Genomic DNA, 27,719 nt, shown 5'->3' with positions numbered 1-27,719 from the left:
TTTACGCGACGTGTTTTCTACTGCCCTTGCAACTACCAGACGTTAATGACGTAAAGTCTATTTTAAGGCGCTTGAAACTGCCTAGTGCCCGAACAATCAAGAAGAGTTTCGAAACGGTGTAGGCCCTACATATCGAGAAACTGTCATTGAATTTTTCTCGAAATGTACGCCGTTTCTCGAAATGGCACCGCCTGGTAGCGATAAACTGAGTAGATTGAGAGAGATCGAGATATCTCTATCATTCTGCTATATAAAGCAAATATCTTTACGCACTGTCACCAAACCTGTGCCTCCAAACTGACAGGTAAGTTTCCCTCAGGGCAATTTTATAAAGTAAGGGGATAGACTTTTATTCAGTTCAACGATCTTGATTTTGTTTGTTTTGGGGTGTGTTTTTCAGAAAAAAGGTAAATCCAAGGAATAGAACAGAAGCAATCAGATAACTCTCTTTGAAAATAATGTGTATGTTTTTCATGTCGTTTCATGTTTGATAGTTAATGCCTACATTTCTTAATGGTACATTCCTTCTCGTATTTGCAATAATGTTCACTATCATACCTCTCACCATCCTGAACCCAGGTCAAAATGAGTTCGGCTCATTCTCTCCCTGATAGGATGCCTTGAGTTTCCTGAAACCGATTTTTTTTTTTTACATATTTAGAGCTTTTTCAGTTTTGTAATGTATTATTGATATAAGCAGATTCGCGATCGTCGATAATGATTTTTCATGGTGTTTTGTAATTTTTAAATTACAAAGGAATTGATATGTAAGACAGTTTCAAGCGAGCTATTTTTCGCGGCTGTATTTACTGTGCAAACAACTCTAAATATGGCAAAAGTGTCACGTGATAACATCAACCGTTTGGTTTCGGCGCTCACTGGAGCAGACGATTTTTTCTGTAACCTGTTGACAGTGATGCAATCATATATTACGGTCTCCTTCCGGCAGCAGTCTCAAAATGTCGACTTGTTTTGACCTCAGAACGATGTCTTTATCATAACTGTGAAGAACAGAACGGAGATCACTGTCGAAGTCGGCCAATCTGCAATCATTTTCGTCTCGCGAACACTGATCTCAAATTTTGATCAGTGCTCGCGAAAAACATATGGAAGATAACTCTGTATTCCTAGTTTTGATAGATTCGCGTAGGACTATATAGCGTCCGGTCAGAGAGACAACTGGTAACAGCCGTGGAGCGATATCGATGCTTATCAGAATGACCTCTCACAATAAAAAAAACAAGAAAGGTAAGTTGTTGGAACGTGTGTTATTGACAAAACATACCTGTCACGTTTGGCTTTTACATGGGATAAGAGTACGGGATAAAAGCAATTTCGATCAGCTTCCTGTGTAGAGTTTGAATATTTCGCTGAATTGATTCCGTTAGTGACCATTTTGTCAATCTGATAAATTACTTCAGCGTACACACACACAATTCTTCCTCAGCACAGAATGCAGCCGTGCTATTGATTTTTGGCATGTGTCCAACCGAAAGGATCCCCCCCCCCCTTCCCCCACTCTATGTGAAAGCCTGAAGATATCTGTTGATGTTAACGAGATCGTGTAAACGGAAAGGACCGTACCTGTAAAGGCCTCGGCTTTAACATGGAAAAAGACCATCCCTCCACTTTGACATATACACAAAATCAACATCCTGACTCCTTCCTGTGCACACAGAGTTCTTTGATAAATTATTGCCGCCAGTAAGAAATTAATTCTTCAACAGCTTCTCCCATTAGTAGAGGGATGGTCTTATCCTTTGTTAAAAAAAAAACCTAGCCAGATCTAATATGGTGGGTCGAATTGCTCACAAGGTAAGCACTGTGTCTTTAAAACATCCGAACAAAGACACTAAGAAAATATAATTTAAAAAATAATAATCAGTTCGATCGCGGTCGTGAAAAAGCTCGCTAAAGCTCGCATTTTTCATGATCCACAAACTAAGATCATTATTTTCAATATTCACTGAGACTCGGCATGTGACCTCTCTACATCAAGATCAATGAGAATATCAAAATAAAATATGCGCTCACCAAACGGGAACATCCTAGGTGCCCTACGTAAAGAGCGAGCAATTTTCAAAGAATTAATTTTGCGGAGAGAGTGTCAGAGACAATCGGACCGTGGTGCGTTTTGGCGCTAGACCTAACTTTTAAAATCTAAATAATAAATTGACAGCTTGTTACACAAACATTCTTAAATCATAAAAGAATTCTTTTTTCATCAAGACAAGATCAGTACAATTCGAAGTTTTGAAAGTTTGAAAAAAGAAAAGCCCGGAAACAGGGTCACGCAAGGTCGTGGTTCTCGTAGCAGACGACGGTTTATGCCTATCGCCAGTTCCTCTGAACAGTCAAAAGCCATCGCTAGAGTTCTTGTGAACCACAGCCGTTTGTTTCGTGCATAGTCAGAGGTACTTAATAACGTGCTATTGCAGATAAGCTCACAGCGAGTCGCATTCAAATTACTAACTGACGACTACATTGTGAACAAGAGGCGAAGCCTTCAAGGCTCACGTAAGAAATCGACAAACAGTAACACAAACTCAATCACTCCGTCACACACACACACACACAGTACACACACACACACACACACACACACACACACACACACACACACACACACACACACACACACACACACACACACACACACACACACACACACACACACACACAGAAAGAGCATAGGTGAAACTGTGCAAGAAAGCGAGACACTAGATCTAGATCTGTCTGTCTGCATGTAGCCTACTTACAGGACACGACTGCCAAATAGTCTCGGCCCGCTCAAAATAACAATCACCGAGACTTTCAGTAATTTCATCGCGTGACGTCTAACCCTCGTACGTCATAATGTGACGTCAATGTAATATGACGTCTTCAAATGTTAAAGTTTCTACCACAGACATACATACATACATACATACATACGCACGCACGCACAGACAGACAAAAGTTAGCATCGCATAGGCTACACTTCGTGAGCCAAAGAGAAACTGGATCACACGGGTTCACGATGGCTCAAGGATAAGATAAACCACGCAAAAATAAATTCTTTGAAAATTGTTCGCGCTTTACGCAGGGCACCTAGGATGTTTCCGTTTGGTGAGCGTTCAAATGGAAGGGTGTTTATACTGAGTGTAAAAGCCTGACAGTATCTGTGATGGTTTACGGGAGGCTTACTGTGCCTTTAAGGTATCCTTGGTGTGCAGTGACATTAATACAATCACCAAACCAAACTGTAGCTCATTTGGCAATTTGTTGTTGTTGTTTTGTGCCCCCTTAATAGACACAACGAGGTACTTCTAACAACGTTGGTCCCAGGGTGCTGACACAGGTTTCACTTCAACCTGCACGAAGAAATCCGAGGGAAGATTAAAGTTAGTACACCTGTTGCCATTTTGCAAAGTTTTCTGACGATTTGTACCTAAAAAGTTTCAGGGACATTCGCTGTACTGTAATTTAGAAACACCTGCAATGATTTGCTCAACACTGCTACAACACTATTCCAAAAAAATAAATGAATTTTAATCAGCGAGCGGTTTGCTCGGCCTAGCTCTCCTGTGTCAGGAGTACGGACTTCCGTTCGTCATCATACTTTATTTATAAGATACCCATTCGTCAAAGCACAATAAAACCGTTTGATTGAACCCTATATAGTCTAGCAAACGCATGCTTATTCTGTGCCATACATGCCTAAAACGCTTCGCATTACATAACCAAACACACTGTCCCTTGGAGAATATCACCGTCTGGAAAGATGAAACGCAGCATTTAGATTTGAAAAATGGAATGCTCAAACACTAATTCTAAGACCTTCCTCGTGTGTTTTATCATCTATTCAACGCCCAAAACGAACTGTGTTCGAGGCTCAATTTCAAACCTGTATCTATAGAAACACTCAGGGAGAAAGTCAGGACAAAAATTATGACTGGAGCAAAAAGGCGTCACAATGAGAATTACAGTCTGGGATACCTTAAAATAAACGTGTGAGCGCGGAGTTACTCAAATTGCAAACGGCTGTGTTTTGAGTCGTAATTCCAGACTGTAATTCTCATTGTGACACCTTTTTGCGCCAGTGACGAATGGGTGTGTGGTCACATAATGACAACCGGCCCCCATTCTGATCATCATCGGTCCATGCCGTATCGCCGGCATATCTCTCTGACAGGGTGCATAATTACTTTCACGGAATCTATCAAAATAAGAATACAGAGTTATCTCCCATGTTTTTCGCTAATGTTTCTGAGAATAGACGAACTGAGACGAAAGTGATTGCAGATTGGCCGACTTCGACAGTGATCTCCGTTCTGTTCTTCACAGTTATGATAAAGACATCGTTCTAAGGTTAAAACAAGTCGAAATGTTGAGACTGCTGTGGGAAGGAGACCGTGATATAATATTGTTTCATCACTCCCAACTGGTTACGGAAAAAAGTGACACTTTTGCCATATTTAGAGTTGTTTGCACAGTAAATACACTCGCGAAAGATAGCTCGATTGAAACTGTCCGTTACATATCAATTCCTTTGTAATTTAAAAATTACACAACACCATGAAAAATCATTCTCGACGATCGCGAATCTGCTTATATTAAGAACACATTACAAAAAGCTCTAAATATGTAAAAGAAAAAAATCGATTTCCTCTCCAGAGAAGGAAAACAAAGGCATGCTGTCAGGGATAAATGAGACCCGAAGGGAAGTAACTCATTTTACCTGAGTTCAATCAATCAATCAATCAATCAATGTGAGGCTTATATCGCGCGTATTCCGTGGGTACAGTTCTATGCGCAGGGATTTTTATTTTTTATTTTTGTTCATGTCATGCAATTTATATTGCGCACATATTTAAGGCGCAGGGATTTATTTATGCCGTGTGAGATGGAATTTTTGTTACACAATACATCACGCATTCACATCGGCCAGCAGATCGCAGCCATTTCGGCGCATATCCTACTTTTCACGGCCTATTATTCCAAGTCACACGGGTATTTTGGTGGACATTTTTATCTATGCCTATACAATTTTGCCAGGAAAGACCTTTTTGTCAATCGTGGGATCTTTAACGTGCACACCCCAATGAAGTATACACGAAGGGACCTCGGTTTTTCGTCTCATCCGAAAGACTAGCACTTGAACCCACCACCAAGGTTAGGAAAGGGGGCAGAAAATTGCTAACGCCCTGACCCAGGGTCGAACTCGCAACCTCTCGCTTCCGAGCGCAAATGCGTTACCACTCGGCCACCCAGTCCTTTGAGTTCAGGAGGAACCGGCCCCGACCTGAACTGTATAGCTCTTGGGGCGATCTGGGACAGCCTCTGTGCTAGACATTATCATTTTAAGTTCTTGATTGTTCCTTTGCAGGCATTTCTTTTGCAAGTGGTTGGAAAGTATTCAAGCAAAATGGCCAGCAGCGTAGCCCCAAGCAGTAAGTTCTCTCTCTCTCTCTCTCTCTCTCTCTATTGCAACAGGCACAGATACAATGTGAATAGACGATTGGAATTATGTCCCTTGTGTGGTCTGGCGGAGGAGGATGAAATTCATTTCATCTTCGCCTGCCAAGCCTATTCAAATATAAGACAACAGTTTTCTTTAAACATTCTATTCAATAATTGTTTGAGAGCTAGAAATTTTGTCAACTTAATGAATATTGAAAATCAGGAAATGCTGGCATCATTTATTTTTGATTGTTTAAAACTTAGACAAGAGCTGATTGCAAATCCTGAACAATAGCAGAAAAGGCGACAACTTAACTACACTATTTAACCGGCTATGGCCGTCATTGTAATGTACATCTATATTATAATACGCGACCGTTTTGGGGCCTTGCATCGCTATCTCCTCCCAAACCCGGCCGATTTGGGCCCCGATTTCCGCGGTACCTAGAAACGTTTGGCCCCGCAGACGATGCGCCCGGTTAGAAAAGCCGATTCCGAAGCCAAATGGCTTTTTCTGGCATTCTGACGCGCCATTTCCTAGCAGACGACTCGACCGGAAGGCCTCCCCATTGGCTGTTAAAGAACCGGGTCTCCCATTGGCTCAGACCGAATAAGCTGATCGGAGCGCCACTCAGTTCCGCCCGCACGACATGCGGCATCTACAAGCAAGTTCGACTCGGCGAATGTTTGTTCAGGCATCGACCAAGCGCGACAGGTAAGTCAGTCTCCTTCGTAAAGTGTTCCGAAACCATTTTGCCACAGTGTACTGTAACCAGGATTTATCTTTAAGCTTTACTTTCGTTTTGTGTAAGGTTCCGAAAGTGTCGTCTGTCGAACCGGCAGCTGTCTCCTAGCTCTGTCAAAACTTGCTGAACCCGTAAAAACACAAGTAAGCCAATTTTATTCTTCGTATATGAGGATAACAACTCAGTATGATTATATTCTAGGTTTAATATGACCATGACTATGATTTAGGTTGGTTTTGATGCCTTTCATTTGCATTTCGAGTTCGTGACTCGAAGTTCCACGTGTGTTTTGGTTACGTCAGCAACTGACTGTGGGCAGTTTTGACATCATTGTAGATCTCTTTTTCGTTGAGAATAGTTTATTTAATAGCAAAGACACTCTAACAAGATTTTGCAGAAGAGTTGCTGCCTAAAACCTTTCAATTGTTGGAAATCGTGCCAATGTTCTATTTTTTGGATATTTGTTCATTTCGTTTTTAGTGTACTCCACTTCAAGGTGGTTTAGTGAGTGTGATTTTGATTACTTCCCTTGAGTTGGAAAAGTATTTTGTTTCACAAATGTTCTGAGTATGGTTTTTGTTTGTTCTTTTAGATTTTCACCATAGCGACTAAGTACCAATGAATTGATAGCAAATGCAGGTTCTACAAATGTCAGCATTTTTAATTTATTTGGGTGATCGCAAGTGCACGTTCTGCAAATTTGGAGACATAGCTCAGTTGGTAGCGCGCTGGATTTGTAATTCAGTTGGCCGCTGTCAGCGTGAGTTCGATCCCAGGTTCGGCAGAAATTTATTTCACAGAGTCAACTTTGTGTGCAGACTCTCTTCGGTGTCAGAACCCCCCCCCCCCCCCCCCGTGTACACTACATTGGGTGTGCACGTTAAAGATCCCACGATTGACAAAAGGGTCTTTCCTGGCAAAAATTGCTTAGGCACAGTTAATAATTGTCTACCTATACCCGTGTGACTTGGAATAATAGGCCGTGAAAGGTAAATATGCGCCAAAATGGCTGCAATCTACTGGCCGTATAAAATTTCATCTCACACGGCATCACTGCAGAGCGCCTAGAACTGTACCCACGGAATATGCGCGATATAAGCCTCATTGATTGATTGATTGAATTATGAGCTATGAATTTAACACGCTCAAGTTCAATTTTACCCATACACCTGTGTACAATCTATATGTTCTTTTTCCTCATTTTCTTCACATAGGAAGACGCCATTCGCTTCCGCAGACAAGGCGACAGATCGGGGGATGTCCACTCTCTTCCGCTGCAGTTAGTGATCAGGCATCGACAACTTTGTGCACTTTTGCCAGGTAAATCCCAATTAATTGACGAATGATTGTGCTCCAAACATCAGCATTTTTCATTAATTTGGGTCATAGCAAATGCAGGTTCTAAAAATTTCAGCATTTTTCATGTATTTGGGTGATTGCATGTGCACGTTCTGGGTTTAGTGAGTGTGATTTTGATTACTTCCCTTGAGTTGGAAAAGTATTTTGTTTCACAAATGTTCTGAGTATGGTTTTAGTTTGTTCTTTCAGATTTTCACCATAGCGACTAAGTACCAATGAATTGATAGCAAATGCAGGTTCTACAAATGTCAGCATATTTAATTTATTTGGGTGATTGCAAGTGCACGTTCTGCAAATTTGGAGACATAGCTCAGTTGGTAGCGCGCTGGATTTGTATTCAGTTGGCCGCTGTCAGCGTGAGTTCGATCCCAGGTTCGGCGGAAATTTATTTCACAGAGTCAACTTTGTGTGCAGACTCTCTTCGGTGTCAGAACCCCCCTTTACACTACATTGGGTGTGCACGTTAAAGATCCCACGATTGACAAAAGGGTCTTTCTTGGAAAAAATTGATTAGGCACAGTTAATAATTGTCTACGTATACCCGTGTGACTTGGAATAATAGGCCGTGAAAGGTAAATATGCGCCAAAATGGCTGCAATCTACTGGCCGTATAAAATTTCATCTCACACGGCATCACTGCAGAGCGCCTAGAACTGTACCCACGGAATATGCGCGATATAAGCCTCATTGATTGATTGATTGAATTATGAGCTATGAATTTAACACGCTCAAGTTCAATTTTACCCATACACCTGTGTACATCTATATATTCTTTTTCCTCATTTTCTTCACATAGGAAGACACCATTCGCTTCCGCAGACAAGGCGACAGATCAGGGGATGTCCACTCAACAACTTTGCGCACTTTTGCCAGGTAAATCCCAATTAATTGACGAATGATTGTGCTCCAAACATCAGCATTTTTCATTAATTTGGGTCATAGCAAATGCAGGTTCTAATAATTTCAGCATTTTTCGTTTATGTGCACGTTCTGGGTTTAGTGTGTGATTTTGATTACTTCCCTTGAGTTGGAAAAGTATTTTGTTTCACAAATGTTCTGAGTATGGTTTTAGTTTGTTCTTTCAGATTTTCACCATAGCGACTAAGTACCAATGAATTGATAGCAAATGCAGGTTCTACAAATGTCAGCATATTTAATTTATTTGGGTGATTGCAAGTGCACGTTCTGCAAATTTGGAGACATAGCTCAGTTGGTAGCGCGCTGGATTTGTATTCAGTTGGCCGCTGTCAGCGTGAGTTCGATCCCAGGTTCGGCGGAAATTTATTTCACAGAGTCAACTTTGTGTGCAGACTCTCTTCGGTGTCAGAACCCCCCTTTACACTACATTGGGTGTGCACGTTAAAGATCCCACGATTGACAAAAGGGTCTTTCTTGGAAAAAATTGCTTAGGCACAGTTAATAATTGTCTACCTATACCCGTGTGTGACTTGGAATAATAGGCCGTGAAAGGTAAATATGCGCCAAAATGGCTGCAATCTACTGGCCGTATAAAATTTCATCTCACACGGCATCACTGCAGAGCGCCAAGAACTGTACCCATGGAATATGCGCGATATAAGCCTCATTGATTGATTGATTGAATTATGAGCTATGAATTTAACACGCTCAAGTTCAATTTTACCCATACACCTGTGTACAATCTATATATTCTTTTTCCTCATTTTCTTCACATAGGAAGACACCATTCGCTTCCGCAGACAAGGCGACAGATCGGGGGATGTCCACTCAACAACTTTGCGCACTTTTGCCAGGTAAATCCCAATTAATTGACGAATGATTGTGCTCCAAACATCAGCATTTTTCATTAATTTGGGTCATAGCAAATGCAGGTTCTAACAATTTCAGCATTTTTCATGTATTTGGGTGATTGCATGTGCACGTTCTGGGTTTAGTGAGTGTGATTTTGATTACTTCCCTTGAGTTGGAAAAGTATTTTGTTTCACAAATGTTCTGAGTATGGTTTTAGTTTGTTCTTTCAGATTTTCACCATAGCGACTAAGTACCAATGAATTGATAGCAAATGCAGGTTCTACAAATGTCAGCATATTTAATTTATTTGGGTGATTGCAAGTGCACGTTCTGCAAATTTGGAGACATAGCTCAGTTGGTAGCGCGCTGGATTTGTATTCAGTTGGCCGCTGTCAGCGTGAGTTCGATCCCAGGTTCGGCGGAAATTTATTTCACAGAGTCAACTTTGTGTGCAGACTCTCTTCGGTGTCAGACCCCCCCCCCCCCCCCCCCACCCCGTGTACACTACATTGGGTGTGCATGTTTAAGATCCCACGATTGACAAAAGGGTCTTTCCTGGCAAAAATTGCTTAGGCACAGTTAATAGTTGTCTACTTATACCCGTGTGACTTGGAATAATAGGCCGTGAAAGGTAATTATGCGCCGAAATGGCTGCAATCTACTGGCCGTATAAAATTTCATCTCACACGGCATCACTGCAGAGCGCCTAGAACTGTACCCACGGAATATGTGCGATATAAGCCTCATTGATTGATTGATTGAATTATGAGCTATGAATTTAACACGCTCAAGTTCAATTTTACCCATACACCTGTGTACAATCTATATATTCTTTTTCCTCATTTTCTTCACATAGGAAGACGCCATTCGCTTCCGCAGACAAGGCGACAGATCGGGGAATGTCCACTCTCTTCCGCTGCAGTTAGTGATCAGGTATCGACAACTTTGTCCACTCTTCATTGTGGGTGACGCGAACTGCGACAAGATTTCTTTCCCAATTCTATAATTGGTGTTACATATTGTTTTTACACATTTTAACTAGCATGCTTCTTAATTGAAGTGTGACAAAATCATTTTGTCACATTGACTGAATTCTCAGACTGTCCACATTGACTGAAATCTCATAAAAGGGCAGAACCCACTGTATATTTACCAATGGTTTACTTTTTCATTCCTATTTGCTGATGTGTAACACCATGATCCACAACCCACACCCAATTTAGCTGCTACAGTGTGTGAACAAACTATTGATGTACTTTTTACAATGAGCGGTTTTGCTGCTAGCATTGGTGACCTCCCTGGGCCCAAGGGAGAGAAGCGTCTTACCTACCTGGCGCGAACGCTAGAGGACACGGGTTAAAAATTGCTTCTTTGTGATGTGTAAATCGGTACTTTTCTATTTAATTTCTGCAGCTTAGGTAACTGCGCCATGTGTAAAAGATGGGTAGCATATGATTCGGACATATCTCGACACCACACATTTAAAAAAACAATGAAGACTATGCACAATTACCTAAGCTGCAGAATAAAATAGAAAAGTACCGATTTACACATCGCAAAGAAGCGATCCCCCCCTCCCCCCGTGTCCTCTAGCGCTCGCGCCAGGGGAAGTAAGCAGCAAAAGCGCTCATTACATGTGTTCTGCATCTGAAAATTGGTTGATGATGGTCTGGAAAGATAGCTTTTGTTGTCAAAGTCAGGGTACTTGCCTCACAGAGTGACTGGATGTGCAACTATGTTTGCATTCAGATCATTTCAAACCTAAGTTGGTGATGTGTAAATATTTGTTTTTATTCTCTTTGTACACACCTTTGCAACTTTAGTTCAGTGTGTTGTGTGTGGTTTTAGTTGTTACATATACATTGATATTTTGTTCATTTTGCACATGATTGCATTTTCTCAATCCCTTTAAGTTTGCTACTGTGTGTGTGTGTGAGTGTGTGAACAAACTGTACTTTTGCTGTACTTTTTGCAAGTACGGGTGTACTGATGTGCAACTATGATAGTGTTCTTCATTGCGATCATTAGTGCTGTCTTTTTATCCAGCTCCCAATTGTGAGCATGACGATGTGCACACAGTTCATTTGCACATTTAGCGTTGTGTGAGAGTGTTTTTCTCTATACATATGCATGGTGATCTGTAAACATTTTGCTTCTATGTAAACATGTTGTTGTTCGCAGAACCAACTTCACATTTTAACTACTTTTTATTCACATGTTTGCCAAAGTGTAAACATTTTGTTCCATTTAACGCTGGTTGTTTTTTTCCTGTCTCAAGACAGCTCAAGACATGTATGGTGATGTGTAAAAATATTGTTCTATGGGCACATTTTTTTGCACATTTATGTACTTCACTTATGTCAATGTAGCCGCTAATTTAAGTGCAGTCGATCGTACAAACATTTCATTGTGGGTGACTCGAGCTGTCGGCGAACTGCGACAAGATTTCTTTCCCAATTATATAATTGGTGTTACATATTGTTTTTGTACATTTTAACTAGCATGCATCTTAATTGAAGCGTAACAAAATCATGTCACATTGACTGAATTCTCAGACTGTCCACATTGACTGAAATCTCAAAAGGGCACACATTAACGCTGTTTTATCCTTTCCCAATTATATGAAAATTTGATAGGCGTTTTATTGTTCACAGTACCAACTGTTACTTTTTCCTATTTGCTGATGTGTAAAACTGTTATTGTACGGTGCACACTATTTTCTCCCAATAAATTTATGGCATTTTGTTTTGTATGATGCCATCAAACATTTAACACGTTTTTGTTGCTTATTCACAATTAATTCTGTAATTTATAAAGAAGAAAATCCCGTGCGTAGCACGGGTATCACTAGTATTATATAATATCACAATTACTTTTTCTGATGGACTAGATAGTCCACCAGTATTACATTTATGTTTGTCCTTGACGTTTTTGCCACGTTTTTCCCCCCATTGCAAGGGGCATGTTGCCTAAATGCAATAAACTCGTTAATCGTTAATCTCTCTCTCTCTCTCTCTCTCTCTCTCTCTCTCTCTCTCTCTCTCTATTTATTGTCATGTGCTTTAAATTTTATCATGATTATGATCATGATGATGATGATGATCATCATCATCATCATTAACATCAGCATCGGGAGAGAGAGAGAGAGAGAGAGAGAGAGAGAGAGAAGAAACTTGAATGTTTCTGTCAAACTTCTTTTTATTGTTTTATTTGTTACGTTTTGTGTCTTTTTACATTTAGTCAAGTTTTGACTAAATGTTTTAACGTAGAGGGGGGAATCGAGACGAGGGTCGTGGTGTGTGTGTGTGTGTCTGTCTGTCTGTCTGTCTGTCTGTCTGTCTGTCTGTCTGTCTGTGTGTGTGTGTAGAGCGATTCAGACTAAACTACTGGATCAATCTTTATGAAATGTTACATGAGAGCTCCTGGGTATGATATCCTCAGACCTTTTTTTTCATTTTTTTGATAAATGTCTTTGATGACGTCATATCCGGCTTTTCGTGAAAGTTGAGGCGGCACTGTCACGCTCTCATTTTTCAACCAAATTGGTTGAAATTTTGGTCAAGTAATCTCCAACGAAGCCCGGACTTCGGTATTGCATTTCAGCTTGGTGGCTTAAAAATTAATTAATGACTTTGGTCATTAAAAATCTGAAAATTGTAAAAAAAAATAAAAAAATTATAAAACGATCCACTTTTACGTTCATCTTATTCTCCATCATTTTCTGATTCCAAAAACATATAAATATGTTATATTTGGATTAAAAACAAGCTCTGAAAATTAAAAATATAAAAATTATGATCAAAATTAAATTTTCGAAATCAATTTAAAAACACTTTCATCTTATTCCTTGTCGGTTCCTGATTCCAAAAACATATAGATATATGTTTGGATTAAAAACACGCTCAGAAAGTTAAAACGAAGAGAGGTACAGAAAAGCGTGCTATCCTTCTCAGCGCAACTACTACCCCGTTCTTCTTGTCAATTTCACTGCCTTTGCCATGAGCGGTGGACTGACGATGCTACGAGTATACGGTCTTGCTGCGTTGCATTGCGTTCAGTTTCATTCTGTGAGTTCGACAGCTACTTGACTAAATGTTGTATTTTCGCCTTACGCGACTTGTTCTTTATTTTTTACATTTAGTCAAGTTTTGACTAAATGTTTTAACGTAGAGGGGGGAATCGAGACGAGGGTCGTGGTGTATGTGCGTGTGTGTGTGTGTCTGTGTGTGTGTGTGTGTAGAGCGATTCAGACTAAACTACTGGACCGATCTTTATGAAATTTGACATGAGAGTTCCTGGGTATGAAATCCCCGAACGTTTTTTTCATTTTTTTGATAAATGTCTTTGATGACGTCATATCCGGCAACTACTACCCCGCTCTTCTTGTCAATTTCACTGCCTTTGCCATGAGCGGTGGACTGACGATGCTACGAGTATACGGTCTTGCTGAAAAATGGCATTGCGTTCAGTTTCATTCTGTGAGTTTGACTAAATGTTGTATTTTCGCCTTACGCGACTTGTTATTTTTTGTTTTTAATCTTTTTACATTTAGTCAAGTTTTGACTAAATATTTTAACATAGAGGGGGGAATCGAGACGAGGGTCGTGGTGTATGTGTGTCTGTCTGTCTGTCTGTCTGTCTGTCTGTGTGTGTGTGTGTGTAGAGCGATTCAGACTAAACTACTGGGCCGATCTTTATGAAATTTGACATGAGAGTTCCTGGGTATGATATCCCCGGACGTTTTTTTCTTTTTTTCGATAAATACCTTTGATGACGTCATATCCGGCTTTTTGTAAAAGTTGAGGCGGCACTGTCACACCCTCATTTTTCAATCAAATTGATTGAAATTTTGGCAAAGCAATCTTCGACGAAGCCCGGGGTTTGGTATTGCATTTCAGCTTGGTGGCTTAAAAACTAATGAATGAGTTTGGTCATTAAAAATCGGAAACTTGTAATTAAAATTATTTTTTTATTAAACGATCCAAAAATAATTTCATCTTATTCTTCGTCATTTTCTGATTCCAAAAACATATACATATGTTATATTTGGATTAAAAACAAGCTCTGAAAATTAAAAATATAAAAATTATGATCAAAATTAAATTTCCGAAATCGTTTTAAAAACTATTTCATCTTATTCCTTGTCGGTTCCTGATTCCAAAAACATATAGATATGATATGTTTGGATTAAAAACACGCTCAGAAAGTTAAAACGAAGAGAGGTACAGTAAAGCGTGCTATGAAGCACAGCGCAATCGCCACCGCGCCAAACAGGCTCGTCACTTTCACTGCCTTTTGCACTAGCGGCGGACTACGTTCAGTTTCATTCTGTGAGTTCCACAGCTTGACTAAATGTAGTAATTTCGCCTTACGCGACTTGTTTTGTTGTTGCATTGGCTGATACACCGGCCGCTCTTGTATTGCGTGCTCTGTTGGTATCTAATCGATGAACCCTCGCCAAATTTAGCTTTGTCTATTGTGATGCATTGATTTGTTAATTACTTTTGCAGCCTCGTCTTTACGTATGATCCTGGTGGGCAGAACAGGAACCGGAAAGAGCTCTTCAGGAAACACGATTCTGGGCAGAAATGTGTTCGACTCGTCGGCAGAACTGGCATCTGCTACCGATGTGTGCACTCAAAAAAAAGCAGTGATTCGTGGAACGCTGGTAGAGGTGAGAATCTGAAATTGTAATAAGTCTTAATGTTTATGCTGTAATCGAAGTTGTACAAAGAATTTTCTCAGTGGTGAATTACAAGGTATGCTGAGTTTGAACACAGGTAGATTCTGAAAATGCTCAAGTAGTTTGAAAAGCCAAGATTCACCAATTTTGTTGTACGTATTTAATGAATCACAACGCTCCAACGCACGTACAACCTCAACTCTGCACCGAACAGTTTTTGCGCTTCAGGTGTAAACTGATACCATGACTCTTCAATCTCTCACAGTATGACTGGTGGCACCACCACCGCCCTCTGCTCCCACACTCCAACTCTGCCCCCTGATTGACGCGGTAGATTGCTTAAGACCAGGGACGGATCCGGGGGGGGGAGTCCGGACCCCCCCCCCCAAACCTAAACAAATATATAAAATAGGGGGAAAAGATAAGGAAAAAAAAGAATTTTTCATTTTCCGGGGGGGGGGGGGGGGGGGGAGAGGTTCGGGAGCTTCGCGCCATTAACTAAACGCTTCGTGTCGTCGATCTGTCCCTAAAATATATGTGCCCCCCCCCCCCCCCCCCCCCTTAAAAATGATGTGATCCGCCCCTGAAGACCATACATGCTGAAACATGGACCCTTTTCACTAAAAGTCTCAGTCTTTTCGAACGCGTCTAAATCCTCTGTACATGTTGTCTATGATCCGACAGGCACTGCTTGCCTGATTTGACTCTGGAACACTCAAGGGGAAAACATTTAGCCCAAGAGGATTGAGCGGGAAAGTAGAGCACAAAAGTGGTAGCAGCAGCAGAATAAGGAGAAGGAGTAGCGGTAGTAGCACTAATGACGAAGAAAACGTAGATGAGTAGGAATAGGGTGGGATGATGCTGATGCAGTCTGTTGTGGTGTGTGTTGCCACAGGTTATGGACACGCCCGGTCTGTTCGACACCGCGCAGACTCACGAGGAGACAGGTGTCGTCATTGTTCAAGCCTTTATCAACATGCATCCGGGACCCGACCTCTTCCTTTATGTCATCAAGCTGGGCACTCGATACACTGACGAGGAATACAAATCATATCGGCGCTTTAAAATGTTGTTTGGTACAAAGGTCACCAAACACCTGGTCATTCTCTTCACCGGCTTAGATGAGATTGAAGAAAAAGGCCGCACAATTGAGCAGGTGCTGGGCAATGCGCCAGCTGATCTTCTCAAAGTTCTTGAGGATTGCAATGGGAGGTATGTTGTCTTCAACAATAAAGCAAAAACCACCGAAGGGCTTATCAATCCCCACGTTGAAAAGCTCCTTCAGACCGCCGAGGCGTTAATGCAAGCGAATATGAAGCCATATACGTGTAACCAGTACAGTAAGATCGGGGAAACTCTCGACGAAGCCGTCAGCAAGAAGCTCCGAGAAATAGAAGACGAAGAAGCGAAAGCTCTGAGACACACCCAACAACTTGAGGAGGAACTTCGAGAAAAAGTCGAGGAAATGGACCTCTCCAAGACAGAGTACGAAAAAGAGATGACATACATGAAGAAAAAGCTGAAAGACGAATACGACCATTTGCTGGAAGATTGGGAGCAGAAAAAGGAGGCAGAAGAGGAAGAGATAAGAGCTAGACAGGAAGAGCACGAGAAAACTCTGCGACAGGAAAGACAAAGAGAGGAGCAGGAAAGAAAAAGCCGGCTTGAGAAGGAAGAGCAAGAGCGAAAGCTTCGACAGGAACAGGTACTTGAAGAACAGAAAAGAAAACTAAAAGAGGAACGGGAAAACGAAGAGAGAGAAAGAAAACGACGACTTGACGAGGAAGAACTTGAAAGGAAACGACGAATTGAACGAGAAGAACAGGACAGAATGGAAAGAAAGCTTCAACAGCAAAGGGAATACGAAGAACAGCAAAGACAATTCAGAGAAGACCGGGAAAGAGAACAACGAGAAAGACAACGACGACTTGAACAGGAAGAAGAGAAAAAACGCGAGCGAAAGGAAATGGAGGAACTACAGAGAAGACGCGCAGAAGAGGAAAGACAACAAGCGCAGCGTGCACGAGAGTTGTGGTCACTGGTAACCACTGCGGGCAGAGCGGCTGTTGTCTTGGGCGCAAGGTTGCTGACTGCAGACGACAGTGAGGATGATGACTGATGACGACGACCACAACACAAGAACAGCAGCAACAAGAAGAAAAAGGAACAACAGCAACAAAACAACAACAAGAAGAACTACTACTACCACTACAATGTACATTTAGGCTTTAAACATTGTTTTTTGTGTGTGAATGTTTTAACAGAGGAATGTACAGCCATACTATCGGAAAGCACATCCAGACATATGATTTTCTCCCACGCGCGATGCGCGGCCAAAGTTCTCGATGGATCTGCTTCAAATTTGGTGGGCTTATTCAGAGAGACCCCGGACACAACCTCATCGATGAGATATTTCAACACGTGCTCTCAAGAGACAAGACTCGCTATAGATAGATTGATAAAAAAAAATTAAAAAATGTGACAAAGGATATAAAATGATTGTTTTACCTGGTCTGGAATCTTCAGTAGTAATTGCATAAAAAAGTCTGATATATCAATTATCATGTTAACTTTTTCTTAAAATGGGTGCGCTAAATCCTAGTCTGTTTGTTTTTAATGGACTAAGCAATCCTTGGACTGACAGAAAAGATGTATTTTAAAAATGTCCAGTTGCTTAAAATTACTTATTTTTCTAATTGGAAGAGAATATGCACTCTTTTGTGTTCAAATTGGTAGGGGGCGGCAAAGGATCACAGTTCAAGATTGTGCGCGACAAGAGGTGTGTTTCTTTTAACTATGATAAAGAGCGAAAACTCAACTTGGTATCTAACACTATTTCTGAACACTGTAACCACTTTAGGACTTTTAATTTATTTTTTATGTCTTCCAAACTTCTAATTCAGCTTCAAAAATGAGAAGAAAAAAAATTCAACAGTTAAATCACTATGTTGGATATCTATTTTACTTCCCTATTTATCTTCTTAAGTTTTTGATCATCTGATTACCTTGCTTTCCTATTTGGAAGATAATATGCACTCTTTTCTGAAAAATGGGTAGGGGGTGGGGGTAGTAAAAGCATCAAAGTTAAAGATTTTGCACGACAAGAGGCGTGTTTCTTTTAACTGTGATGAAGAGGGATAACTCAACTTGGTATCTAACACTATTTCTGAACACTGTAACCACATTAGCACTTTTTTCTTTTTTTTTTCCTGTCTTCCAAGCTTTAAATTCAGCTAATAAAATGAGTAAAAAAAGTGTGTTTTTTCTGAATTCAACAGTCTAATTACTATGTTAGATGTTCTGTTTTGCTTCCCTATTTCTGTTCTGAAGTTTTTGATCATCTGATTACCTTGCCGTTCTATTTGGAAGATAATATGCACTCAAGGGGTAGTAAAAGCATCACAGTTCAAGATTTTGCGCGACAAGAGGTGCGTTTCTTTTAACTGTGATGAAGAGGGATAACTCAACTTGGTATCTAACACTATTTCTGAACACTGTAACCACATTTGCACTTTTAATTTATTTATTTCTGTCTTCCAAGCTTTAAATTCAGCTAATAAAATGAGTAAAAAAGTGGGTTTTTTCTGAATTCACCAGTTAAATCACTGTATGTTGCATGTTCTATTTTGCTTCCCTATTTCTGTTTTTAAGTTTTGATCATCTGACTACCTTGCTTGTCTATTTGGAAGATAATATGCACTCTTTTCTGAAAAATGAGTAGGGGGTGGGGGTAGTAAAAGCATCACAGTTCAAAATTTTGCGCGACAAGAGGTGTATTTCTTTTAAAATTTGTGAAGAGGGATAACTCAACTTGTTATTTAACACTATTTCTGAACACTGTAACCACTTTAACACTTTTAATTTATGTTTGACTGTGTTCCATGCTTCAAATTGGGCTTCAAAAATGGATACATACGGGGTTTTTTTTCCAAATTCACCTGTAAAATCTTTATGTTTGATGTTCTATTTTGCTTCCCTATTTCTCTTCTTCAGTTTGTGATCATCCGATTGTTTTTTTGTTAACATATTCACAATAAAATATCACAAATTCTTCAGTAGGGTTTGCGTGAAAAAATCTCATACCTATGCTCAAACTTCAGTCGTTATCTCAAAATTTTGCGCGACAAGCTCTATTCATTTTGTTTTTTCCTGATAAACAAAACACTGAACTAACATAAAAACAAACCTTTAAAACTGCCTAACCACTTTGAAATATGGCCTCAGGTGTATACTCCAGCCTTAAGGAGCAGCACTCACACGCAGAGATAGCAGGGGTAAACTACGTTGGTGTACGAGGGATGTACATAGATGTTCTTCTTGATTATACATTTTATTTGAAATCATATTTTGTGTATTGTTATGTTCAGTTACATGTTTACTTGCATGCGCATTGTCTTTGAATGTGTATGGTTTGTGTATTGGCAAGTTCAGTTTCATGTTCTTCTTGTATGCACACTGTCTTTGAATGTGTATGGTTTGTGTATTGGCAAGTTCAGTTTCATGTTCTTCTTGCATGCGCATTGTCTTTGAATGTGTATAGTTTGTGTATTGGCAAGTTCAGTTTCATGTTCTTCTTGCAAGCGCATTGTCTTTGAATGTGTATAGTTTGTGTATTGGCACGTTCAGTTTCATGTTCTTCTTGCTTGCGCATTGTCTTTGAATGTGTATAGTTTGTGTATTGGCACGTTCAGTTTCATGTTCTTCTTGCATGCGCATTGTCTTTGAATGTGTATAGTTTGTGTATTGGCAAGTTCAGTTTCATGTTCTTCTTGCATGCGCATTGTCTTTGAATGTGTATAGTTTGTGTATTGGCAAGTTCAGTTTCATGTTCTTCTTGCATGCGCATTGTCTTTGAATGTGTATAGTTTGTGTATTGGCAAGTTCAGTTTCATGTTCTTCTTGCAAGCGCATTGTCTTTGAATGTGTATAGTTTGTGTATTGGCACGTTCAGTTTCATGTTCTTCTTGCTTGCGCATTGTCTTTGAATGTGTATAGTTTGTGTATTGGCACGTTCAGTTTCATGTTCTTCTTGCATGCGCATTGTCTTTGAATGTGTATAGTTTGTGTATTGGCAAGTTCAGTTTCATGTTCTTCTTGCATGCGCATTGTCTTTGAATGTGTATAGTTTGTGTATTGGCAAGTTCAGTTTCATGTTCTTCTTGTATGCACACTGTCTTTGAATGTGTATAGTTTGTGTATTGACACGTTCAGTTACATGTTCTTCTTGCATGCGCATTGTCTTTGAATGTGTATAGTTTGTGTATTGACACGTTCAGTTACATGGTCTTCTTGCATGCATATTTTCCTTGCATGTACAGTTTGCGTATCCCGCAGTGGGGCACTGCGGTTATGAAATTAAAGGCCCCTCCTGTTTTGGGAACCGCAGGAGCTTTCTAGTTTGCTGTTAGGTAGATTTTTGGTTCCTCTTTCCTGTCATGCTCTCTTTTTCTTCATGAATTCTTTTCTTTTTTCTGCCTTCTTGCTCATTCACCTGTATTTTTTCCAAAAATCTCTTCTCTTGCCGCTTGTCTCGCGATTCATGTATAGTTTAATCTGTTAGTGTTCTGATGTAAGTCCAGCAGTAGATAGGTTAAGCCTATTTTAACATACTGGAAACTGGTAATCTTCCAGTAGGTATTAATTTAGTTTTACTAAAGCCTGCTGGGACACAAGTAATGGGTTAGTGCATTTGTAAACAGGAATCGCTTGACAAGTGGCCCCCTTCATCCCCCCCTTCCTCGTCCTGATATGGCTCTGCGTAGTCGGCTGGACGTTAAGCAACAAATAAACTAAACAAACCAAACAAACAGTTTGCGTATTGGTACGTTGAGTAACCTGATCTTGCTTGCATATTTTCTTTGAATTTGTTGTTTTTGTTTTGGCAAGTTCTGTTACATGTTCTCCGCCTTACATGCACATTTTCTTTGAATGTGTTGTGTGTGTATTGGCACGTTTTGTCATCTTGCATGCACATTTTTTTTTAATTCATAGATTATATATATTGGCACGTTTAGTTACCTTGGTTTGCAGTGTTGTAGTATTATAAGCGACGGAGCGGTAACAATGCTTCGTATGTATATTTAAATAATCATGAATAATAAACAATACCAACACAAAAAATACAAGAAAAGGTTAGTTTATGCAACATTAGATCCTGGACAAAACCGATCGGCCTTTAAAGTGAACAAACAAGAAAAAAAGGGGTGATTGCATAATTATGTAACTTACCTTTCAATGTTCCCTCATTGAAAATGGATGAAATAGATTCATTATTAGTTTTATTTTTTTCAATATTTTGCATCAGAAGGTAATATACCTGCGAATGTACATAATGTGTAACATTTGAGGCTACTCGCGACAAACTGGAACAGCGTCAGTTCTAAATGTGATATGAGCACGATATTTTCAGAAAGTGCACATTGACACGCCTCAGCTTACTTTTTTTGTTTGCATATTTTGTTAATGAATTGTACTTGCAATACTGTTTTTTAAAATTCTGTATGACACTTTTACTTCAGAATAAATACTCTAATTGCACACAATGTGTGTGTGTGTGTGTGTGTGTGTGTATGTGTGTGTGTGTGTGCGTGTGCGTGCGTGTGTGTGTGTGTGTGTTTGTGCGTGCGCGCGTGTGTGAGTGAGTGTGTGTGTGTGTGTGTGTGTGTGTGTGTGTGTGTGTCGTAAAGGAAACGCGCATGACAGCCAGATCAAGATCAGTAAGGTATGCATTAATAAATTGAGCTTCTCTCTCTCTCTCTCTCTCTCTCTCTCTCTCTCACACACACACACACACACACACACACACACACACACACACAATTGAAAAGGAAACATGGGGAGGCGGTAGAAAAAATTAAGCAAGATACAGTCACAATCTCATTTCATATTTCAAATCTTTAAATACTATGTAGTTCCACACAGCGAATCTTTTCTCTCGCACGATTACAATAATTTTCCAAAGTGTAAGTAGAACATGCTAAAGGTTATACACATTCACAATATACACTAACACGTAACAAATATTTTAAAAACCTGGATAGGAAAGTAAAAACACTTGAGACAAAAGTACAGATATGTGTGCATACCGTTTAAACTGTTATTTGATTGGCGGAATGGTTTAATCATCACGATCAAATGAGTAGCAATAGTTATGCACATAACAAAACGACATGCACACATATTTCTACTAACAACGCAGGCAGTCACAGCGAAATGTTCAGACAAATTCGTCACGGAAGAGCGGTCAAACCTTCAACCCCAAAACTTCTCGAGATTCCAAATTTGAGTTAAAAATATAACATTACGCTATATCAATTTACACCGTTATATCTTTCCAAAAATAGCATGCAGGTCATGCAGGTCTATTAAATCCAGAATGTGTTGTTTCAACTAGAGCCTTTTCTCCTGATTGTTTACCAACGTAACGAATTGAGATGTGGTCATTAAGAAGGTATTGTGATGTTTAAAGATTTACAATGGAATTTCAAACCAAAAGTGCACATTGTGTCAGAGATGTAGACATTTTTTTGAGCCTCTGGGTGGTACACGATCCAAGAAGCACCGTGAAGGTTAAAGACCAAACAAACTGACAAAGCAAAAAACACAAAAACTTAGAAACAAAACAACACAAAAACAATGCATCATACACAAAACTTGTCATCGTACGTCCCTTATTTGTTGAGATATTGTCAACAGCCTGGTGATGATTAATACAAAACAAATATATAAAAGCAGTGACAGCAATATAAGGGTGCGATACTTGGTTGAGCTGCGGATCGCTCACAACAATTATTTACTCCTTTTCTCTGCAACCTGCAGGTCCATCATCTTGGAGAGCAGCGCCAGCGCCAGCTCGTTTGATTCCTGCTTGGATGAGTTGTCCATGACACCTTGAATCAGAGTCGCCACTGTACCCAGGGTATCCATCCAGACTTTGTATCGATCATCCGTCAGTCGCGTCTGCTCACGTCGCTGTTCCTTGTCGTTCAGATCCCTGAGTTTCCTCTCCACTTCTCGGAGTTTTTCTCCCAAGGCTTCGTTTTCTCTGTCCATCTGACTTTGATGTTCGTCTCTCTCCTGTTGGAGTCTTTGTGCGTTGCGTTTGTGCTCCTCTTCCAGTTTCTTCTTCAAGTCTTCCATGTCCTGCATCAGCTTGTCTTTGTAGTTCTTCAGCTCTCTCTGCATTTGCCTCTCTTGTTCCGCCCTTCTTGCTTCCATCTGCCGTTCTTCCGCTGCCTTTTCTCGCTCCCACTCAGCCAGCTTCTTCTGATACTCGTCTTCCATTTCCTTCTCGAACTGTTCCTGGCGTCGTCGGTACTCCTCGTGCGTGAGGTTGAGCTGGTCGAGCTTCTCCCGGTACTCCGCTTCCCGCTCCTGGATGTACTTCATGGCCTTGACCTCTTGGGCCTCCACCTCCCGCATCTTGTGGCCCACCTCTCTCTTCAGGCTCTCCACGTCGTCCAGGCTCTTCCCGATCCTGCTGTAGTTGTTGCACACGTACGGCGTCTTCTCGTTCCGGGCGTTCAGGGCCTCGACTTTGTCCAGCAGGGCTTTCACTTGAGCTTGACCTTCAGCAAAGTCCAGCTCGTTGTTCAGCACGGCGTATCGGCCACCGCATTCAGCGGACACAGTCCTAAGACTGTCCGGAGCGGTCAGTAAAAACTGCTCGATGGTTTTGCCGCTTTTCTTGAGCTTGTCTCCGCCAGTGAAGAGGGCGACCATGTGTTGAGTGACTTTGGACCCGAACAGGACTTTCAGGCGTCGGTACGCCGCGAATTCTTCTTCCGTGTAGCGCGTGCCGATTCTGAAGACGATGAAGATGACGTGTGGCCCGGGGTGAAGGTCGATGACGCACCGGACAATGACCAGTCCCAACTCCTCGTGACTCTTGGACGTGTCGAACAGCCCTGGGGTGTCCATTACCTGTGTGGTAATAGGGGGATTGAAATCAGTACTCTCTTTTTATCAAAGTCCATCAGTCAACAACACACACACAGACAACATACAGAACAGACACACACACACACACACACACACACACACACACACACACACACACACACACACTCACACTCTCTCTCTCTCTCACCTCACACACATCATCATCATCATCATCATCATCATCATCATCATCATCATCATCATCATCACCACCAACCCCACCACCACCACCACCACCATCATAAATGCACAAGAGTCACGACCTGCACTGTGAGGTCGCCGAGTGTGACGCTCTCCATCCTGCAGTCCGACGTGTCGGAGCAGAACTCGTCAGACGTGCTGAAGACGTGTCGCCCCAGGATCATGTTGGCTGACGAGCTCTTCCCGCCGCCTGTCTTGCCCACCAGCATCAGGCGGTGCACAGCTAACACAGATTTGAACCAAGGGAAATAAAGAAATAAATAGAGAAATTACGAAAGACAATAGAATCAACGAGGGTTGGAATCAACAATGGAATCAATCGGAGTAGAATTCGCAAAAATTTTAGTGAAAAAATCCTTTCCTTATGACGTTGCATGTGTTGTAAAATCTAAAAGAGTGCTTGAATTGGAAATCCACGCAGATGAAGAAAGTATATATATTTTTAACGTTTACAGTCCAAATGAAGCTCATGAGAAAAGTTTGTTTTTACGAATTCCTCTCCAACTGTCTACATGAGCGAATGTATAAGAAAAAAATTGTCTGTGGAGATTTTAATTGTGTACTTGATAATCAATTACATATCATAAGCGGCGGAAAGCACAACAACACAGATGTTGAAATGTTTAAGACGATGTTGACTAAATGTGCATTAAACGATTTGTGGCGTTTGGCACATGGAGACGACAAGGAGTTTACATGGTACCGGAAAACTCCTTTCATAGCAAGAAGATTGGATTATATACTTGTGTCGGATAACATTTTAAATCGTGCACATGAGTGCGAAATTCAATCCGTTGCCCAGAGCGACCATAGAATGGTTAGAATGAAATACAGTCTGACTCATATGGAGAGAGGCCCGTCATACTGGAAATTTAACGACAGTTTATTGAAAGATAGAGTGTTTGTTGAAGGTTTAAACACCTTTTTACATTTAGTCAAGTTTTGACTAAATGTTTTAACGTTGAGGGGGGAATCGAGACGAGGGTCGTGGTGTATGTGCGTGTGTGTGTCTGTGTGTGTGTGTGTGTGTGTGTGTAGAGCGATTCAGACTAAACTACTCGACCGATCTTTATGAAATTTGACATGAGAGTTCCTGGGTATGAAATCCCCGAACTTTGTTTTCATTTTTTTGATAAATGTCTTTGATGACGTCATATCCGGCTTTTCGTGAAAGTTAAGGCGGCACTGTCACGCCCTCATTTTTCAACCAATTTGGTTGAAATTTTAGTCAAGTAATCTTCGACGAAGCCCGGACTTCAGTATTGCATTTCAGCGTGGTGGCTTAAAAATTAATTAATGACTTTGGTCATTAAAAATTGGAAAATTGTAAAAAAAATTAAAAATTTATAAAACGATCCAAATTTACGTTCATCTTATTCTCCATCATTGTCTGATTCCAAAAACATATAAATATGTTATATTTGGATTAAAAACAAGCTCTGAAAATTAAATATATAAAAATTGTTATCAAAATTAAATTGTCGAAATCAATTTAAAAACACTTTCATCTTATTCCTTGTCGGTTCCTGATTCCAAAAACATATAGATATGATATGTTTGGATTAAAAACACGCTCAGAAAGTTAAAACAAAGAGAGGTACAGAAAAGCGTGCTATCCTTCTTAGCGCAACTACTACCCCGCTCTTCTTGTCAATTTCACTGCCTTTGCCATGAGCGGTGGACTGACGATGCTACGACCGGCACGGTTGGCCTAGTGGTAAGGCGTCCGCCCCGTGATCGGGAGGTCGTGGGTTCGAACCCCGGCCGGGTCATACCTAAGACTTTAAAATTGGCAATCTAGTGGCTGCTCCGCCTGGCGTCCGGCATTATGGGGTTAGTGCTAGGACTGGTTGGTCCGGTGTCAGAATAATGTGACTGGGTGAGACATGAAGCCTGTGCTGCGACTTCTGTCTTGTGTGTGGCGCACGTTAAATGTCAAAGCAGCACCGCCCTGATATGGCCCTTCGTGGTCGGCTGGGCGTTAAGCAAACAAACAAACAAACAAATGACGATGCTACGAGTATACGGTCTTGCTGAAAAATGGCATTGCGTTCAGTTTCATTCTGTGAGTTCGACAGCTACTTGACTAAATGTTGTATTTTCGCCTTACGCGATTTGTTGGAGAATTATGACAACGAGTATCTTGAGATTGATTCACAAGTTAAATGGGACCTCTGTAAAATAAAAATTAAAGAATTTTCTATTGACTATAGTAAATGTAAACAAGTCGCGTAAGGCGAAAATACAATATTTAGTCAAGCTGTGGAACTCACAGAATGAAACTGAACGTAGTCCGCCGCTAGTGCAAAAGGCAGTGAAAGTGACGAGCCTGTTTGGCGCAGCAGCGGTTGCGCTGTGCTTCATAGCACGCTTTACTGTACCTCTCTTCGTTTTAACTTTCTGAGCGTGTTTTTAATCCAAACATATCATATCTATATGTTTTTGGAATCAGGAACCGACAAGAAATAAGATGAAATAGTTTTTGAAACGATTTCGGAAATTTAATTTTGATCATAATTTTTATATTGTTAATTTTCAGAGCTTGTTTTTAATCCGAATATAACATATTTATATGTTTTTGGAATCAGGAAATGATGAAGAATAAGATGAACGTAAATTTGGATCGTTTTATTAAAAAAATATTTTTTTTACAATTTTCAGATTTTTAATAACCAAAGTCATAAATGAATTTTTAAGCCACCAAGCGGAAATGCAATATTAAAGTCCGGCCTTCGTCGAAAATTGCTTGGCCAAAATTTCAATCAATTTGATTGAAAAATGAGGGTGTGACAGTGCCGCCTCAACTTTTACAAAAAGCCGGATATGATGTCATCAAAGACATTTATCGAAAAAAAAGAAAAAACATCCCGGGGATATTATTCCCAGGACCTCTCATGTCAAATTTCATAAAGATCGGTTCAGTAGTTTACTCTGAATCGTTCTACACACACACACACACACACACACACACACACACACACATACACCACGACCCTCGTCTCGATTCCCCCCTCTATGTTAAAACATTTAGTCATAACTTGACTAAATGTAAAAAGGTGACACGTTTTATGAGCTAGTCACCTCATTAACCTGAGGGCGATTCGAGAGACATCGAAAATCACTCGTCCCACAATGACAACTTCCTCGGCCAGCCTTCTCTCTACCGCCTCGCGTTCTCGTTCAAGTTCTCGTTCTCGTTCTGCGAGACTCCTTCGTCTTTCTTCCGCTTCCGCTGCCAGTATTGTTCTCTGGCGTTCTCTTTCCTCTTCCTGTATCCTCCTTTGTCTTTCTTGCTCATTTCGGATTTGTCTTTCGTGTTCTTCTCTTTCCCACCGCAGCCTTCTATCATTTTCCCTTTTCTTTTCAAGTAGTCTCCTTTTCTCCTCTTTCTTTCTCGCTTCCAGCGCTCTTTCTTCTTGTTCTTTCTTCAGTAACCATGCGTCCAACCTCTTCTGTTTTTCTTCTTCCATCTGCTTTGCAAAGTCTGTCATGCGTTTGTCATAAACCCCCTGTGTGAGTGTCAGTCGGTCAAGCATCTGCTTGAACTGGGCTTCTCGTTCCTGCCAGTATTGTGCAGC

General features: G+C 40.6%; 2 protein-coding genes and 1 long non-coding RNA gene across 4 annotated transcripts; 2 read left to right on the top strand and 1 right to left on the bottom strand.

The window, feature by feature from the left end:
* Positions 1 to 223: 223 nt before the first annotated feature.
* LOC138957513 (GTPase IMAP family member 7-like) lies at positions 224 to 21,524 on the top strand. Its single transcript, XM_070328626.1, has 4 exons — positions 224 to 304; positions 5,369 to 5,432; positions 14,828 to 14,991; positions 15,896 to 21,524. The coding sequence occupies exons 2-4, from the start codon at positions 5,408 to 5,410 to the stop codon at positions 17,117 to 17,119; spliced, it is 1,413 nt and encodes a 470-aa protein (XP_070184727.1). The 5' UTR covers positions 224 to 304; positions 5,369 to 5,407; the 3' UTR covers positions 17,120 to 21,524.
* Positions 5,799 to 12,089, top strand: LOC138957510 (uncharacterized). Of its 2 annotated transcripts, XR_011453055.1 has the most exons (5): positions 5,799 to 6,157; positions 7,403 to 7,508; positions 8,344 to 8,420; positions 9,243 to 9,319; positions 10,174 to 12,089. It is a non-coding gene; the product is annotated as an uncharacterized lncRNA (long non-coding RNA). The 2 variants fall into 2 exon arrangements; XR_011453056.1 differs by lacking the exon at positions 8,344 to 8,420.
* Positions 21,525 to 21,863: 339 nt separating the features above from the next.
* LOC138957511 (uncharacterized) lies at positions 21,864 to 24,395 on the bottom strand. Its single transcript, XM_070328624.1, has 2 exons — positions 24,204 to 24,395; positions 21,864 to 23,922 (listed from the first exon to the last, which is right to left on the bottom strand). Exons 1-2 carry the CDS (start codon positions 24,348 to 24,350, stop codon positions 22,789 to 22,791), a joined length of 1,281 nt encoding a protein of 426 aa, XP_070184725.1. The 5' UTR covers positions 24,351 to 24,395; the 3' UTR covers positions 21,864 to 22,788.
* Between the last annotated feature and the right edge of the window lie 3,324 nt (positions 24,396 to 27,719).

Source organism: Littorina saxatilis, unplaced genomic scaffold (assembly GCF_037325665.1).
Source record: "Littorina saxatilis isolate snail1 unplaced genomic scaffold, US_GU_Lsax_2.0 scaffold_744, whole genome shotgun sequence".
Classification (NCBI taxonomy): Eukaryota; Metazoa; Mollusca; class Gastropoda; order Littorinimorpha; family Littorinidae; genus Littorina; species Littorina saxatilis.
The sequence above is the reverse complement of the archived record's forward strand: the minus strand, read 5'-3'. Positions and strand labels throughout refer to the sequence as shown.

Excerpts from the sequence above, each read along its gene's own strand:
- LOC138957513 (XM_070328626.1), top strand. The coding sequence starts at position 5,408 with ATGGCCAGCAGCGTAGCCCCAAGCA. Across the intron at positions 5,433-14,827 it reads CAGCAGCGTAGCCCCAAGCA|CCTCGTCTTTACGTATGATC; the intron begins GTAAGTTCTCTC and ends TTACTTTTGCAG. Across the intron at positions 14,992-15,895 it reads TTCGTGGAACGCTGGTAGAG|GTTATGGACACGCCCGGTCT; the intron begins GTGAGAATCTGA and ends GTGTTGCCACAG.
- LOC138957511 (XM_070328624.1), bottom strand. The coding sequence starts at position 24,350 with ATGCTGGTGGGCAAGACAGGCGGCGGGAAGAGCTCGTCAGCCAACATG. Across the intron at positions 23,923-24,203 it reads TCGGCGACCTCACAGTGCAG|GTAATGGACACCCCAGGGCT; the intron begins GTCGTGACTCTT and ends ATTACCACACAG.